The sequence below is a fragment of the Seriola lalandi genome, unplaced genomic scaffold (genome assembly GCF_002814215.2).
Source record: "Seriola lalandi dorsalis isolate HSWRI2012SDOR001 ecotype SW California unplaced genomic scaffold, Sedor1 jcf7180002054508, whole genome shotgun sequence".
NCBI classification, from domain to species: Eukaryota; Metazoa; Chordata; class Actinopteri; order Carangiformes; family Carangidae; genus Seriola; species Seriola lalandi.
In genome coordinates, this window is record NW_019525061.1 from 213,552 (window position 1) to 230,398 (window position 16,847).

Genomic DNA, 16,847 nt, shown 5'->3' on the forward strand with positions numbered 1-16,847 from the left:
TGTGACCGCACCCCCCCCCTCCTTCGGTTACTTGCGTTAGGATTCACAGCTGAAAGACAAGACATATGTTCCAAATGAAACCTTTAAACATCTTGTCTCAACTTGTTACTTACGATAGAAAGGTTCCCTCAAAGATAGGCCCTTGTAACTCAACCAGAACCTCAGCTTTTAGAGAAGGGACTAAATAATGTTATTGGGAATCCATTATTTTACACAGCAGGTATTGATCTGAATGTTTTGATCTTTTTGCTTATAAATACTCAAAATATAAAACACCAGGGAACCTCCAATACTTAAAACTGCAATAAGTGATATTTGACAACAGGCTTGGGAACACGACATTGAAACATTATACAATTAGAGGCCAAACTTGCTAGCAAATAGTTTTGCAATCACACATAGAGCAGATACAGCGCCACATTTGCATTAGTGAGTAAAATGCAACAGCGAAATTTTCCAGTGTGATTATCACCCGGCTGCTAACTGTCTGCTATTTGGTGGTGGACAGGTAGTGTTTTTTTGTTTGCTTGGTTTTTTTTTTATATATTTTCGCTAATAAACAGCTAGCTGCTGCTTCTGAAAATAGCCCTTTGAGTGCAGTGAAACGGAACCAAAACACTAAAGTTGTGAGCTGCAACGCCAAAACTGAGCTAAAACACACTGTAAAGCTCTGTAGAGCCAAGGAAAAGTGCAGTGAGGTGCGATAATTCTCTGAGGGTTTGTCATTATCAGCAACTCCTTTCACATGCAAGTGGTCATGTGTGTGTAATATATAGTTATTGATTATAGCTGCTTTACAGAAAGGTGAGGTGAAGTTTTCTGTTTCTCTGTGGCGCCATTGCACACACCCAGCCCCTTAGCCTCTTTGTTCATTCTCCTTGGACTAAATGAACAATTTTCATGAGCCAGCACTTGCTAATTACCACCTCGTTTACCGGTTAATTTGACCAGTTTGGAAGTCAGTGTAGCACAACTAAAAACCACTGGCTCTGGGCCTTGGCCACTGCTTAAAAGCCCCACAAGCCCAGCAGGCATCAGCTATGCCACACAGGAATCCCCTTTTTCTCTCCTTTTTACCGCAACCTTTACTGAGACCCCTTCTTCTATTCACTTAGTCTTACAATATTTATATATTTATCAGTTCAAACAATAAATGGCTGTTGATGTTTAACATAAAAGGGTGTTGTGGGCATTAGTAATGCTTTGGTTTTGAAAACACAGAGATTTAACAGCAGCCTTTTCAGCTCCCTGTGTGTTGCTGTGAAGCAGAATAATGGCTGGTCCTCTTGGGTAGATGGTTTAGTTCCATCCCATTGCTAATGTGATGGCTTTTGAATCTTACTGCCTCTGTCCACTGGGCCTCTCAATGGGGCTCCCCATGTAGCCCAAAGGGGGGCTGAGAGACCAGGGGATGATGTGTGATGGGAAGTGCTCATAGGATTTTGGGTGATTTTACAGAAGAATTTAAAGGGATTGGAGCAAAGCGGTCTGTCTAATTACTCGCTTTTAACTCACATAGACCAAAAAAAAAAAAAAAACACAAAATTGCATGGTCACTCAAGTCACCTTCACCCCCCTTGTGTCTCTCATCCATGCATAAGCAGGCATGTCTGTGTACACAGACACTGAAAGAGACTCTCAAAGAGAGAGTGCAATTATTTCCTATCTGTTAGTACAAAGATTAAAACATCCTGACATAAAACAGGCTTAGTGAGCAAGGTGTGATGAAGGGTGTGTTTCTTCTCTTAATAAAAACCATCCCGTCTGTGATCTCCCTAGCTCGTTCAGTTGTCAGCTAGCCATCTCCAGAGGATCCTGCTTCCCAGGGTGCACCACATGCTCTGATAACACATATTTAGGCTTTTAATGCCCTCTAAAAAAGGCCTGTGTTCAGTGGGGGCATTTTAAGCTGTAGCGCATATTAGCTAATTAGGGTGTGTGGGCTCTTTGTAAGGATGTTTGGCATGCTGCGTGTGCTTAAAATGAAAGAGAATGAGGCTTATTAAATTGTGCTGAACTGCTCTTCAAACCTCTCTCTCCTGATTTCTCTCTCTACAAGTTCACGTAGATGTCAGACAGCAGTACTGCAGTACTAGTGGATGTTATTGAAAGAGGACTAGTTTGTGTTTGTCCACTGAGACTCAAGATAACTGGTCAGGAATTACATTTTGACTTGCCTCATATTAGGCAGATGGCATTGTGAATGTAAAGAGACCAACGCTTATAGAAACGATTGTGATACAGTATGCTTTCCCAGATGTTTAACTGTATTATGACCATGCCAGATCACAGTGACCACACCCAAGTCCCATCCAACGTGCTGTTAAATGAGAAGAAATAAGGGAGGACAGTCAACCATGAGACAGGAACACTTGTGACCAATTAGTGCACAGAGTAGAAGAGGGGAAGAGGCAACATCCCAGCGGGCTGCTGCTAAATAGACAGCCTGTCATCAAGACCAGGCTCTGAGATGCTCAATGAATTCTCACATGTCCACTGTCCGTCTGTAGTCCGGCCACACACACACACACACACACACACACAGCATCTCTCAGCTCCAGTAAAGCTGAGCAGCAGTCCCAACACAGCTTCTTAACATCCCAGCACAACAGGAGCAGAGGAAGGATCCATTCCACTAGATCGCCCCAACAAGCTGCTCAATTGTCCAAAGGGGCATGGCAGGGTTGCGCCCCCCCCTTCTTCTTCTGTGTCAGTGTGTGTTTGCTTGTGTATGGCTTTGTGCAGGTTTGGGAGGGGTAGCTTTGTGTTCTGTCCTTGCTGACCATATGTCTGCACTGCAGGGAGTTGAATTTGGGGGTTTGCAATCTGCCAAGGGTTTAAGAATGCCAATAATTTGTAAATAGGCCCATGTTACCCGGTCGAAGGGTTAAGTGAAGCTTCTGCCCTGGGATGGCCCCAGTGGGACAGAACCTAGTGTCCAAAAACCAGGTAAAGTTCTCATGAAACTTACTCCTCAGTCTTAATTTGCCTTCATCACCTTATCTCTCTCCCATTCTCTACCTGTCAGGACTTGAAGAAAGTTTAAGAAGCTGTCTAGAAGAGTCCAGTCCGTCCGTGGCCCTGGTTCCAGTCCTGGACTTGCCTGACTCCCAGATCCTCCACCTGTCCTGCTGGCTCAGTTTATAGAAACACAGCCAGAGTCAACAACCAGACTCCAGTCATCCACAGCACTGGAATTCAGTGGGGCTTTTCTGGAGGAGCGACTGACAGCCCAACACCTAATGACTTACAACAGGACATCAGTCAATGTGGAGAAGAAAAAACTGCATAACTGCTCATTAATGTTGAATGTTTATTGCAGCTGATTGTTGAAATGCAAAGCTGCGTCTGTCTCCAAGTGGTTTTGATGGTGTGTGGTTTGGAGGATGTGTTTATTTCACTTCACACCCCAGAACTCAGGCCAGTAATCCACTGTGTCCTCCACTGGAGTTGTAGACTGCAGCAGCTGTTACTCTGCCTTGGAGAGAAGTCCTATGGAACTTCTATAACCTAAGTCTGCATACCAGAACACTAGAGACCATAGTCTACAAAAGGAGACAGTAGCAGTGTATCATTCCATGAGGCGATAAATTATATCCCCTGAATCCTACTGTTTCTGGTGGAATTTCTCTTAGCACGCTAGCTAACACCCCTCATAAAGGCCTAGCGCCACCGTTGACACCATCTGTTCAGTTGTAAACCTATAGATTTACTGTGTGACTGCTTTGTGGCTGTGTGTAATGTGTGGATGAGGTGACTGTGTTTTTCCCTCTCATGGTCCATGGGATTCAAGGTGTGTTATTATTGTGTAATAGGCAATCAGCACCGAGTACCTGAAAAGATTAAGCCTCTTTATGTTTTCTATTGATTCTAAGGCAGCCTGGTTAATAGGAGAGGGACGCTACCACACACAGCTGCAGGGCAGTGTGTGTGTGTGTGTGTGTGTGTGTGTGTGTGTGCGTGTGTGTGTGTGTGTGTGTGTGTGTGTGTGTGCGTGCGTGCGTGCATGCACGTGTGTGTTGGGGGGGGTGTCAGTTGACGATGTGGGAAGAAAATAACACCATTAACCATTGCTCCTGGAACATTTCTTTTCTCAAAGATCATGAACCGTATTGATGATCTGAGTTGGAATGCATCTTCACTCCGGCTATTCCCTTCATCGCGCTTGTGATGGCAGGAGGGTGGAGTGGGTTATTGATCTTCACCCACCTCAATGTTGTTTTGATTGTTGTTATCAAAAATTGAACAATAGAGGCAGCCAATGGAGCCTGAAGATTTTCATTGAGGGTTGGAAAACACAAACAAGCAATTATTTATGAGAGCGAGCAAGCCAATGCCCCATAAATATACAGTGTGTGTTAATGTTTACCTGTTTGGTTTTAATGGGCCCCACCAGTGGGAGATTCTGAATTTTTGAATGATGCAGCTGTCAAATCAGCACTAAGATATAGGTATTTTTCTAAACAAAGTACTTTTTATCATGTATTTCTACAGATAAATTAAGTAAACACCAATAAATTTCATTCACAAATATTTGTTTATGTTTCAGTGTTTGTCACAGATTTGGCAATGACATACACATATCCAAAGAATAAAAAACGAAAAATGTTTTCTTTGTCAATTGTCTTGGTTTCCTAAATATCAGAATGTGTGTAACAGATGCAAAGTAAATGCAAAGTAAGGCAGTTGTCAAACCAGACTTTGCTGAGCAAATGTGCATGTTCAGCAGTATTCCCATATAAACACTGGTTTACAGAGAAGATTGAGAAATGGTTTTGACTAAGAAACAACGCACAACACATATCAGCTGTTTCAGTTATATGTGAGTGCTAAATTTAATTTTACTATTAAAATTCTCTTTATTGAGTTTTGAGTTCGTGTGCTTTTTTCCATTGTGGAACATCAGTTAAATTTCAAGAAAATACAAGACGCAGCATTTCAGGAACACAGAGGAGATCTGCTGCTAAAATTCATTGCACAACAACCACTTGTCGATCACTCTGTAAACATTACGTGCTGTCTTTCAGCTGGCATGTTTTCATACAAACACAGGCAAAGCCACGAGTACATCATCACACCCTCATCAGAGCCAATGTGATGGCCTATGGCAGACACATTTCTTTGTGTCCTTTACTCTGTTTTTCTTCACAAAATGAGAAAAGACAGGGTGACATTTGGTTTTCTCATGTGTTTTGTCAAATGTACATTTTTTACAAAGCTGACCTGCAACCACTCTCCAAACAAACTAGCTGTTGTGGCTAACATTGTCCTTTGTGTGCAGTGTACCAGCCTGCGGCCCTTGTCATTGTGGCCTCGCACATGGACTTTAACTCCGTGTTTCTTCCTCAGGGCTAACCAGGCTGATGTGTGTGACTCTCTTTCCCCATAGCAGTGGGCTACAGTAGGGGAGCTTAGCTCAGGAGCAACCTCGCTGCACAAGACGCCTTCTGACACTGTGTTCTGTTTGCCCCAGTGACTGTGGTTTTGTTTGTTTTTAGGTTTGAATCACTTGTTTCATAATGTTTTGTTTTATTCTCCTGGTGTATTGTGAAAGCATGTCTTTCTGGTCATAGCACTGACTTCATGAAACTTGCTTTATCTGCTTAACTGGTAAGCCATCACATGCTATTCAGTGGTGTCTGCCGCCCTCTTGTGGCCAACATAAACAGTGCCACTTAAACGCATCAGCGCTTTCAGTTCAACTTGTACAGTATTTTTAGTCATATCCTGAGTGCAATCATTTATGAATTAATCCAAGCACCATTAGAACTAGAATTTAAGAGATGGCTTAATTTATCTGTTGTGAAGAAGGAAGTCAAGTTCCTTAAGTGAAATTTGGAGAAAATTCTTTGTAAACAAGATTTGATTTCGCTACACACCTTTCTCCATTTTCTGTGTTATATGTGTAGGAAGAAAAGCACGATGTAAATAAAGATGTAAATAATATCATTTACAATAACCAAGCAGGTGTTAGTGTACCAGGGCCCTGCACTATAACACCTAGATGGAATGTTCCATTTGTTTGACAGTAGGGCTGCTAGTGTTGCTGCTTTTGTGGGACCAACAGTCCAAAATCCAAATATATTCAATTTATAGCTACATGGAAAAAAAAAGCAACAAATCCTCACTTTCAAGAAGCTGAAATCAGCAAATGTTTAACAACTTAATCAGCAGCATTGGAAGTGATTAATTTTTTGTCAGTTGACTTATCAGTTTCACTTCTACTTGACTAGAAATTGATCACAGTATGAAATACCTTTTGGCTCTCCTGGACTCTGCAGTATCTTTGAAAGAGCCCAAGGTACATAGAAACCCCTCCCACACCATTTCTTTTTTTAGTCTCGTCATCCACTACCTACAAGAATATCAAATATCCTAAAAATAACTTGAAACACTGAGGCTAAACCCATAGAAAAAGAACACTGCCTGGGTTTCGTTAGACTAAACTATGGTCACAAACCAAACACCACACCAAAAACCTACTTCTAGACTCAACACAAAATAGAATCGTATTGTCATATTGTAACCCCTGACAAGTAACACAGAATTTGTGAAAACATGATATTCCTTTATTTGTCAAACTTGCCAAAACACGGAGGCAGTGTATCATAGGTATAGAATATGTACCTTGGGAAAACCAAACAACACAAACATCTCTCAAAATAGAAGAGCAAACCCATTGACTTTGGACTCAAAAGTGCTCTGTATCAATTTAAAGAATAAGAAACAGAGGTTCGTGAACCAAAATAAACATATCAGTAGGAACAGATGATTTAAATGAATAGTGAACAAGGCCATACATGTCAAACTAGAGAAACCCTCAGTTTACAGGCGAAGGGGATTGCAAATCAGCCTCCGCCTGTTGCTTACAACACTGGTATAACATCACTACCTTTCTCCAACACGCCAAATATCCCAGCCCATGTGGATATTACTTTCAGATGGCATACCACTTTTGGAGCCCTCTGAACATGTAAACTGTATATGTTGCACGTATTTACATTTTACATTATACCACACCATATTTTATATAGACCATACAATGCTCTCATGATGTACAGTATATTTTGTGACATGAATGTCATAAAGGACTATATACATCTTTCCCCCGTTTATAAAATGGAATGTGATTGCAATATCAACCTAAACACTAAAATCTAATGTGATTTAATTAGCTATGTAATGAATACTACTTTATGACTGTGACTGTGTGAAAGGCCCAACCAATTTGATGTTTAAGGCTGTAGTTGGTTAAGTTGCAAATTAAGTACGTCATTATAGGCATTTTGAACATTTGCAGTCCAAAGTCATGCATTTTGTATTACAGTAGGTAATACCAGGTGTTTAAAGTTTTCTGGCCACAGGCAAATTTTCACAGAGGTATGAGTAGGCCTACAATAAAATTGACAATTTCTGGAGAGCAAGGTTTGATATAGGCTATAAACCATGTAGGCTAATTCCTGAGTTTTTCCTGAGTTTATTTTTGATACTTTTTTGATTCAGGAAATAGCTGTTTTCTGTTCAACGTGTTTTGGTTGCAAGTGTCTTTATAATATTATGCTTTGGGTAGACTTAGTGTTACAATGGCATAATTCGTCGATCTCTTCAATCTGAAAAATAGACACCACTAAAACAACATCAACATGATGTGTATATAGGATCTTTGATGTCTCCTCACATTCGCAGGATCTGTCATGGATAGGAACTAAAGATCTTTGTTTCCCGCCGTACATTTTGAGGGACGCACATTGTTTGCTGCCGTCTTGACGTCAGCGATTGTGACATCGTTAGCAAGACAGCTAAATACGAAACACACATTGTCAACTGATAATGGATACATTCGTTGTAAAAGGCCTCTAAACGTATATAGTAAGTGTTCTTGACCTATACATGAGCAAAGCAAGGGTTGTTAGCTAGTTTCGACGTTTGCTGCAAATTTTTTGTTTTGTTGTCAACGCCTTTGTGTTATTAGCGTATAATGTCAGTTATACGTATGATTTTTGTACAGTTTCATTACAGTAATATATTGTTGACATTTTTGATATGTAATTTTGGTTACACAAAACATACATTATTTACATGTTATTTAAAGTGAGGTTAGTCGTATTATTGCAGTAATGTTTTCTATTGTAAATTGTCAGTTGCACTACTGAGAGTTAATCCTTCCTTGCTTTGAATTTTTATGCCTTATGCTTTGCCCTAGGCCTAGTAAGAAGACCACCCATTGGGAGAAGAAATCACTAACGAGGTGACTTGAAAATGCATCAGTGCCCTGTTTGTCCAAAATCTTTCCCTTCACCGTATAAACTTCAGAGACATCATGTCATCCATACTGGCCAGAAGCCCTTCTTCTGTGATATCTGTGGAAAAGCCTTCACGCAGTCAGGGCATTTGAAAATACACTTGGTTAAAGTCCATCATTCACGGCTTCCAACAGGCAGTCTACGGGATGGCATTTTAACAAATAACCAACAACTAAAATGTGATAAACCAGCTGTGGGAATGAGCACACATGGCAGCAGTAATTACACTATGATGTCATCAGTGGCCTCCCAGTCAGAATGGAAAAGCGGATCTGTAACTCACAACGTTTTTCTTCCTTTGTCGGAGACTGGAAATCCCCCCAAAAAGAAGCCACATGTAAATAATAGCTCAGTGACCCAGAGCAGTATCTCATCTGATATGGATCCAACACATCAGTATCAGGTTCAGGTTCATTCTGCAAATGTGGACACATCTGTATGCAAAACCTACAATGGACACACCTGCAAAGTCTGCTTGAAGTCATTTAGTTCATCTCTTCAGCTTTGGATTCATTTACCAACTCATAACAAACCAAAACCATTTCAGCGGGGCCCGACTTTTTCTAAGAAGGCCTGTTTGAAGGTGTGCATGCAGTCACAAGAACTGAACTCCAGTACAAGCAAAATGACTCTGAAACACCAGTGTCCTAAATGTCTTAAAACCTTTTGTTCACCATCCAAATTACAAAGACATTTTCTTATTCATACAGGCCAGAAACCATACTCATGTACAATCTGCTGGAAAGCCTTTAGACAAAAGGCACACTTGAAATCCCACTTAAGCACAGCAAATAAATGTTCACTTTCTGCAATCAGCGCAAGGAAAAGACAGAGGCTTTGTAATGACAGTCAGACCTCAATTCTACAGCTTAGGTCATCACTTCAACAACCCAGCAGTCATCACATTCCTGTGAATTCATCAGTGGAACTGAAGCTACAATGTAAAATAAGTGTAAATACTGTGCAGGACCTGAACAAGGCTGGAATTAAGTTGGATGCAATCGTAAAACCAGAACAACCATTAAATACAAGCAGTCAGTGTCAAGGTACTTGTTATATTACAGGTGAAGAGCCGCAATACTTGACACAAAAAGATATTAAACCATTCCAGTGTATGATCTGCAAAAGATCCTTTCGGTTGGAAGTTAATTTAATACGTCATCATAAAATTCATATGAACCAAAAAGAATTGGGAAGTCCTACTTCTGTGCAAAACAGTAGTTATGTGAAAATGTCAGATTCGGAAGCAACAAAATGTTTAGCTAAACGTAGTCTTGCACACCCCATTGACTTGGACATCATTGTTAAACCAGAAACATGGAGCGAAAATTGCAATGACTCTTCACCTCAGGAGACTGTGTTAATTGCATCAGCAGAACAGCAGAGGGAAACCTACCATGCTACCAGTAAGCAGCAGAGAATTAACACTTTACATCAGTGCCATACATGTTCAAAATGTTTTCCATCTGGATCAAAACTTCAGAGGCACATGATGACTCATACTGGACAAAGGCCCTTTGGATGTGAGATATGCGGGAAGAGATTTCGGCAGAAAACTCACTTGAGGGTCCATTGTCGCACTCACCTGTGGTCCAGATATCAGAAACAGCGATCACTATATATCAATCGGCCACCTTCACGCATAAGTGGGTTTAACACGAGGACTGCGGCAGACGTCCCAATCCAGGAGATGTTGGTACATAAAAAGGATGATGAGACACAGACTGGCAGAGATATCATCTCTGTGAAACACCTGGTTGAGACCCCTTCTATAGTGACTGTTCAGAATAACGACAAGAGAGAATCAGAGAACAAATTGTTGCCACATACCTCAAAGACAAATGAGGTTTCTAAAGTGAATGTGAAAAGGACACAGACTGCTAAATCAATGCAAAATCCAGGCAATGTACAACACAAGTGCTTTCAGTGTTTAAAGTGTTTTGCTAGTGTCTCTAAATTACAAAGGCATGAGATGGTACACACTGGCTTGAAACCATTTCAGTGTCCTACGTGTGGAAAAGCTTTTAGGCAAGCCTCACATCTGAAAACCCATGAAAGGATACACTGTAAGAGGAAACCATCCAAATCAGTCAATCAACAGGTGAACAACAGAAAACTGAAAATGAATAGTCAACACCAGGTTTACCCAAGGATCACTGTTCGTATCCCATCACAGAAAAAGTCTGCGAACACAGCCACTGCACATTCAGTTTTTGATAGTGCTGTAAGTAAAGGAGAAGGTGCGCTGCTCTGTTCCAGGTGTGAAATACCTGTCACAAAAGTGAACAGTGCCTTTAAGACAAACACTAAAAGTCATACTTGTAAGACAAAGAAACTTCACATATGCCGAATATGCTGTAAGAACTTTGCTTCTCCATATAAGCTCTCAAGGCACTTGGTCACTCACTTTGGAATAAGGCCATATAAATGTACTTTGTGCAGCAAAACCTTCACACAGCATGGTCATCTAAAAGTTCATGAGCAGAGATGCAGGCAAGTTAACAAGATCTCAGATTATGACCACAGAGAAATGATAAATACCAACCATCCCCAAGATGAATGCATTGAAAACCTGACTGAATGTACAGATTTCAATGTGGATGCAATAAGAGAGCAGACAGAGCCAGAGTATACCAGTGTTGCTCATAACTCTTTTCCTGATGGAGATTTATCTTATTGCAAAGAGGCAATAGACACTGAATGGCTGGCAGTACCAGAAGGAGGTTTACAAGAGGAGAATAACGAATTACAGAAGAAACAGAGAGAAAATGACAGTCAAGCTACAGAAAGTTATGATCATCCTACAGACCATTACAGTTATTCATTTCCCTCTGAGCTTGCTTTTGAAATAAATAAGCTTGTCCAAAATCAAAACATGGCAGCTCCACTTTTGTCACATCAGTATGAGGTTAATGCACCTAATGTAGAAATACCATGTCAACATAAAGGGTTTAGAGCTATTTCAGATAGCAACAAGCTGGTCAGTGATGAACTTGTGAGTTCTGTGGATGAGAATCAAACCCATGCAGATTTTCCAGATGAGTACTGGTGTGAACCACTAACTGTGTTTGAATGTGACAAGTGCACTAAAAATTTTAAGAGCAAAAATGATCTTAAGGAACATCTTTGTTCAACTAATGTTCAGCCTAAGATGACAGAGTCAGCCCAGAAGAATTGTGACATTTGTTTAAAAAATTTTGTCACTCCCTCTAAACTTAAGAGGCATTATCTTATCCACACAGGTCAGAGGCCATTTAAGTGTGACATTTGTGGCAAAACTTTCACACAGTCAGCACATGTCAGAACACATAGACTGATTCATTGATAATCATATGTTACCATGAGATGTTTGTTTTTTTGTGTAAAATGGTATTTATTATGATCACAATTTGTCAATATGTTTGTTTGTATGTATGTATGTCAAGTGTGTAATAGGTATATTTTAAAGCTTGTTTTATTTGATATTTGCAGTGAATCTTGTTCAGTTTATTCTGGTTGTACAGTAAAACAATCCTCAAAAATAAATACTTGAAAATAATAGTCTGAGTTGCTTGACTTAACACTTAATAAAAGAAAACTTTGTATTTAGTTATATTCTCCACTATTTACATAACAAATTAGACTACTGTTCTATATTTTCGATTTTTTTTTTTCTTGTACCTTTTTTATTACTATTATTCAGTATGCGTTTTCCCCATAGTGAAGAGTTGTCATTGTTTTGAAAAATATTAAACGGGAACGGAACGGCATAGATGTACCCTGTACCCGGGGACGATTTTAGAGACGGACCCATTTAGGAAGTTAGTCGCATACAGCGCGTTTGGTTGTGTACATGCGTAACGAACCTTCTCACGGCGCTTCACTTATGCTGAAAAACAAATAAAGGTTAGTGAGCTTATATTATTATATATTTGTGTAAGCCACGGGGCTGTGTGTACCGATATTACCAAGAACTATTTGAGTAAATTGTATATTTGTATCACTAGCTAATTAGCTTAGCTCATCACCTGATAGTGTGAAAAAGCTACCGTTTACTAATTTTAGTATTGTACATCACTATTTTAATATTATGTTGTAGATGCAAAAAGCAGCGATTCGCAATTATCATACTATTTAAAACCCTGCATATTTCACTTTTCTTTACTACATAACTTAACCTGTGGAACTTTGAAACCTAGCCAGCTAACTTTCTCAGCACTATACTTTCGTATAGCTTCGTTGTCCCACATTTTTATAGCCAGAAATTCTGTACAAATAGCCATATTCATAGCTTGTTTGTTTCGGTGGTTGGCTATAGCATCGTTCAAACAATGAATTGATTTTTTTGCTACTCTTTTTCTCACAGTCGCCAGTGTAGCTGCTTGCGGAGTCAACCATGGAGAAAGAAACGCCCGCTAAAAAGGCTGCAGCTCCATCTGTGTCTCAGATTAATGCTGAATATGTCACACAGGTAATTTACATTGTCCGTGTGCGGTAAACTACATATGTGGTCGAGCTTTGTGCTTTGAAAGATGTTTTCCATGCTGTTTTTATGCTGAAGTGAACCTTAATTGTACTTGTGTAGAAGATACTCCATGTCCTTTTAGGTTAAAAAGTCCTTACTGTATGTGTGGGGTGGGAAGCTGGGGTCAAATAGGAGGACTGTACCTGTGATAGAGGACTTGAGTATTTGCGCTGTGGATCACATAATGTTCAGTCTAGAAAAGAGTCTAAGTTAGATTTTTTTGTCTTTCTTTAGATAGTTATATGATTTGTATTAAACCAAAAAGTATGCATCTTGTTAAGCTTTTAGGATTACACCACATTGTAATGCATTATTTGTAACAACTACTTTTGTATGTTCACGCTGCCATGCTTACTAAGATTTAATATTTTTCTTATTCCTTGTTTCCAGTTGGCTAATAAATATTGGGCTCCTCATGCAAAGAATAAACTACCATTTGACCCTAAGGTGAGCTATATGCATTGATGTATCTTAGATGTGTAAATATGTTTGATTTTTGTGGTTGAACTACTTTTACAATTGTGGGGCAGTGTTATACTGTGTTTATAATAGTGTTAGGTACATGTGTCTTGGTTCTAACTAAAATGTCTTTTAATAATTTGGTTTCATACAGTTAACTGGTAAAGATATGTAAAGTTCTGCTTTTACCAGTCAGTGAACTCAATCTGAACAGACAAACACACGTTATGTTTTTAGGATTGTGGTGGGGGTCTTCTGTGTTTCCCTAAACCCTAAAAATAGTAACTTTCTTTGCTGTTTGTTTAGGTGATGGAAGATGTCTATGAAAAAGAGATTCTAAAGTCCAAGTAAGTGAATATATAGCATCTTGAACTTGAACTGCCTTCTTTCTCCACTATACATTTCATATTTTACTCTGTTGTCTTTCCTGTATATTTTCAGATTTGCCATCAGAAAAATTATGCTGCTTGAGTTCAGGTGAGATATTTCACTTCCTCTTATACCCACTATTTATTAAGTAGCCATCAAATGAAAAGATTCTCAAATTATTTTTCTTATTCTTTCAGCCAGTACCTCGAAAACTATCTATGGGTGAACTACACTCCTGAGGTGTCCAGCAATGCTTACCTCATGTCCATCTGTTGTATCGTCAATGAGAAGTTCAGAGAGAATGTCCCAGCTTGGGAGGTAAAAAGAATCCAGTACTTATCTAAGTTTAGACTAATTGTCATTGCATGGTGACCCAAGTTCTGCGGAGACCTTATTTGTTACTTGAACACTATATTCACTAGTTACACAGCTGCCATTCAAACTGATGGCTTTTTACAACAATTTACAACAATCCTTTCTGTTGTATGGTGTATATCAGGTGTTCAAGAAGGAGCCCAGCCACTTCCCTTTCTTCTTCAAATGCGTGATGGAAGCTGTGTTGACAGGCGAGGAGGCTGGCCTCACTCTGAAGGAACAAACCGTGCTGCTGGTCTTCTTGGACCACTGCTTCAACAGTCTGGTTAGAACCACTACACTGATATCCAATTTCTTGACTTACCCACTGGAGAAATGAGTACTTTTGGTCATGTCTGGGGGTGTTATTCTTCTGCACGCAGGATAAATGAGAATGTTTGAGTCATCATTCTATATTCTGATTACAATATTTACATGGTTTGAAGTAGCATGTTTTCTCTTAAAAGATTCTACATCTCTTATCACAGCACCATGAATGCAAAGAGCAGCTGCTGTAATATGAACCCCTCAACTGAATAATTTTTATTATATCATATAAATGTTGTTGTTACTCTAAATATGACTTTAAGTTATTGGAATGACAATTTAAATAAACAGGGTTTTGCTTATTAATGGTAGCAACACCAAAGGCCTTGTTGGTAAAGATACTATGTATGTGGAAATTAAGGTAATTGTTTGTAATGTCCACTAGGTGGCAGTAGTGGACTAGGCAGCACAACTTGGGTCAACACACACCCATCTGTATCTTCTACAGCCGCATTAAACCACTGGGAAGCACTGCAGATGTCTCACTTTAAAATCTGCTGTGATAACCTGCTGCACTTTGAGTGTATCTTATAAAGGCCTCTAAATATTTTAGTTGCAAACTTTTATTATGGGCTGAAGTGTAATAAAAATCTGTCATATGCAATACATTTTGACAACTCCCACCTTCTCTCACTCTTTCTCTCTGTGCATGTCCCTCCCAGGAGGTAGATTTGATCAGAGAACAGGTGCAGCAGCTCATCTCTCTGCCTATGTGGATGTGCCTCTTACCAGTAAGATGTCAACCTATTACCCTAATTAAGTTTTTCTGGTGGTTATTGGTTCACACAAAGTAATTACTTTGTTTGATAACTTAATTGGAAAGAATTACTTCTTTGCTATAACACTAATTCGTAGATAAAATAGACAATACTGATTTGTTTCTGTCATGTTTGCAGTCAAGACTTCAACACGAGCTGAAAAAAGTTCCAAAGCTGCAGAAGTTCTGGAATCTAATAAAGAAGAAATTCGATAAGATGGATGCTGACGCAGCTGAGCAGTAATTTTCTTTTCTTTTCTTGTGTGTTCAGATTTAAACAGACTAGAAAATGATTTGTTGCACCCTATGGGTTTTTTAACTCTTTCTGACTTTATTTTTTGTGTCTTCCTCAGGGCCAAAAAAGAGAGGACCTTCCTCTCAGCTCTGATTAAAAAATTTCTTGGAATTCTCATGTCAATTCCGACCTCAGGTAAACAGGAAAAAATACTTTTATTTCCTTTGGGATGTCATAGTGTTATTGTGCACAACTATTTAACATGGAATTCCTTCAGCAAGAAGAATGGCCATTGGATTTTTCTGTCTTTTAATAAAAAAATGTGCATCCCCGGTTTTGAATTGCACCTTCAAATACTGACTAAAATTAATGATCCTGGGTGATTCTTCCTGTGACTTTGGTCTCAAAACAGGTTTTTGCATGTGCTCTTGTGACCTTTCCCAGTATGATTAATGTACTCAGGCTTTTCTAGAGCTTTTACAGTGTCAGAGAGCACGTCTCTTATAACCAGGGCTGTATGAAACACAATATTTTCGTCAGTATCTCAGTTCTACCACTCTTTTCTTTCTGAGTCGTGCAGCTGCTGAAGGAGCACGTGCTCCAGCTGCCATGAAGCCACTGGCACTGACTATTATGTTGTAATGCAGGCCGACACAGAGGCCCCCCACCTGAATGCTAAAAACAGACCATGTGTATTTGTGTGTTTAGGTAGAATTCAAACCTGACAGGGTAGATTATACTCTAAAGACCAGCAGGAGACACATCACTCTAATACTTGCCGCATGCCTCAACTTTAAGTGCACACACACAAGCAAGCACACCAACATGCTTAATGAGGAATGAGGTCCCAGCATGCTGCTGTGCTGGCAAAGCAGTATCTCTTAGTGAGGCTCACACACTCAGCATGGCACCTTGGTGTTGTCCACATGCGTTTGCTGTCCTCATGTCCTTGGTGATAACTACACAACCTCCTTTCCACTGTTACATCTCAGCGCTCCCCATCTTGTTTCGGCTTTGTATGTTCATATAGTCATGTCTGCTTGTCTGTCAGATTGCATTTGTCATTGAGAACATGCATTCTCCTGATCTAAAGTGAAACGCTAACCTCTATGATCTTCCTTCCTTTTCCACAGAGACTGTATCCATGGACAAAGTACATTATTGTGAGAGATTCATTGAACTCATGATTGATTTGGAGGTAAGACACAGCCTCTCATTTCATGACCTTATTCAGTAAATATGAAGTTGTTCTATTTGAACTTTCTCATGATAAAAATCATTACAGTGAAATATGATTCACTCAGTCTTGACACAGTCCAGTCAGAAACTAATTTTCACTCCGTATGTACACTACAAGAGTATAGGTCTACAGTATATTTGCTTAATCATGGTACCCTGATGAACGAAGTGGTGTAGTGGTGTTCTGCAGAGCTCATTTGCCTTTTGTCCTTCAGGTTTATAGCTAACTCAGGTCAACAGACAGTGGATAAATGTCCAGTCTTAGCTCCCCGAATGCGTCTCTGTCATTGCTGTCTGCAA

General features: G+C 39.7%; 3 protein-coding genes across 5 annotated transcripts in view; all 3 read left to right on the top strand.

Moving 5' to 3' along the window:
• The window catches only part of dph6 (diphthamine biosynthesis 6), a 58,814-nt gene extending 53,948 nt beyond the window's left edge, over positions 1-4,866 (top strand). Inside the window, exon 15 of the mRNA XM_023413259.2 lies at positions 3,029-4,866. Coding sequence (XP_023269027.1) covers positions 3,029-3,147 — 119 coding nt within the window. The 3' untranslated portion in view covers positions 3,148-4,866. The remainder of the gene's footprint in view (positions 1-3,028) is intronic.
• A 2,896-nt stretch (positions 4,867-7,762) lies between these two features.
• Positions 7,763-11,841, top strand: LOC111660120 (uncharacterized). Its single transcript, XM_023413255.2, has 2 exons — positions 7,763-7,869; positions 8,204-11,841. The coding sequence occupies exon 2, from the start codon at positions 8,260-8,262 to the stop codon at positions 11,626-11,628; it is 3,369 nt and encodes a 1,122-aa protein (XP_023269023.1). The 5' UTR covers positions 7,763-7,869; positions 8,204-8,259; the 3' UTR covers positions 11,629-11,841.
• Positions 11,842-12,091: 250 nt separating this feature from the next.
• aqr (aquarius intron-binding spliceosomal factor) overlaps positions 12,092-16,847 on the top strand; it is a 49,886-nt gene continuing 45,130 nt past the window's right edge. For all 3 annotated transcript variants that reach the window (XM_087175841.1, XM_023413256.2, XM_023413257.2), the window contains exons 1-11: positions 12,092-12,188; positions 12,649-12,753; positions 13,198-13,254; positions 13,573-13,613; positions 13,708-13,743; positions 13,833-13,953; positions 14,135-14,275; positions 14,979-15,047; positions 15,213-15,313; positions 15,427-15,503; positions 16,442-16,506. In XM_087175841.1, coding sequence (XP_087031967.1) covers positions 12,679-12,753; positions 13,198-13,254; positions 13,573-13,613; positions 13,708-13,743; positions 13,833-13,953; positions 14,135-14,275; positions 14,979-15,047; positions 15,213-15,313; positions 15,427-15,503; positions 16,442-16,506 — 783 coding nt within the window. In that variant the 5' untranslated portion in view covers positions 12,092-12,188; positions 12,649-12,678. The remainder of the gene's footprint in view (positions 12,189-12,648; positions 12,754-13,197; positions 13,255-13,572; positions 13,614-13,707; positions 13,744-13,832; positions 13,954-14,134; positions 14,276-14,978; positions 15,048-15,212; positions 15,314-15,426; positions 15,504-16,441; positions 16,507-16,847) is intronic.

Excerpts from the sequence above, each read along its gene's own strand:
- LOC111660120 (XM_023413255.2), top strand. The coding sequence starts at position 8,260 with ATGCATCAGTGCCCTGTTTGTCCAAAATCTTTCCCTTCACCGTATAAA.